The 776-nt window shown below is 32.2% G+C and overlaps 1 protein-coding gene across 1 annotated transcript in view; it reads left to right on the top strand.

Moving 5' to 3' along the window:
• Window positions 1-776, top strand: part of LOC106870912 (orexin receptor type 2) — a 355794-nt gene that overhangs the window by 337114 nt on the left and 17904 nt on the right. Inside the window, exon 4 of the mRNA XM_014917147.2 lies at window positions 418-559. Coding sequence (XP_014772633.1) covers window positions 418-559 — 142 coding nt within the window. The remainder of the gene's footprint in view (window positions 1-417; window positions 560-776) is intronic.

The following is a 776-nucleotide window of genomic DNA, read 5'->3' as shown; positions in this document are numbered from 1 at the left end:
TATATATATTCACTGACATATGCATATATATATTCACTGACATATGCATATATATATTTACATGGGGTGCAGTGAAATATGTAACAGTAAAATATTTAATACTATTAATGTAAATTTCCTTCAATACACGTATCTGTATGCTATGTATGTGTGTGTGTGTGTGTGTGTGCATCTGTTTGTGAATTTTCGAACGTGTCTGAGTGTATATTCCTGATTATATGTAAATATTTGTGTATGCGTATACATTCATATACACCTTGTGGAAAGTCGTACTCGCGCACACACGCAGGAACTCACTTCAACCTGTTCTTTAAAAGTGTTATTTAAGTAAGTTTCAGGAGGCTGCTATATATATTATGGTAAATATTTTTACAATGTTGCTGATGTTTAAAATAAATCTAAAATCCAATATTGCAGGCCACAGATTAATGGCTGAAAATCGAAACCCAAACACTAATGCTCAGCTGCAGACGAGACGAAAAGCGGCCAAGATGTTGATCACAGTTGTCATTGTCTTTGGAATATGCAATTTGCCAGTTCATATTCTCAATATTGTCAGGTAAGGTTCATCCGGACAAGTATTTATTTGAAACATACTCACAACTTTCAACAATTCCTCGAAAAACTGCTTGGAAGAAAATACTATATCTATATATATATATATATATATATATATATATTATATACATATAGAAAATGAAAGACGGAAGAAGGAATATACAAGATCTTATTAGTAATCACGAGAAGTGATTCGACACATCTACCATTGATCCCCA

Source organism: Octopus bimaculoides, chromosome 8, assembly GCF_001194135.2.
Source record: "Octopus bimaculoides isolate UCB-OBI-ISO-001 chromosome 8, ASM119413v2, whole genome shotgun sequence".
Lineage (NCBI taxonomy): Eukaryota > Metazoa > Mollusca > Cephalopoda > Octopoda > Octopodidae > Octopus > Octopus bimaculoides.
This window is presented reverse-complemented; position numbering and strand designations above follow the sequence as displayed.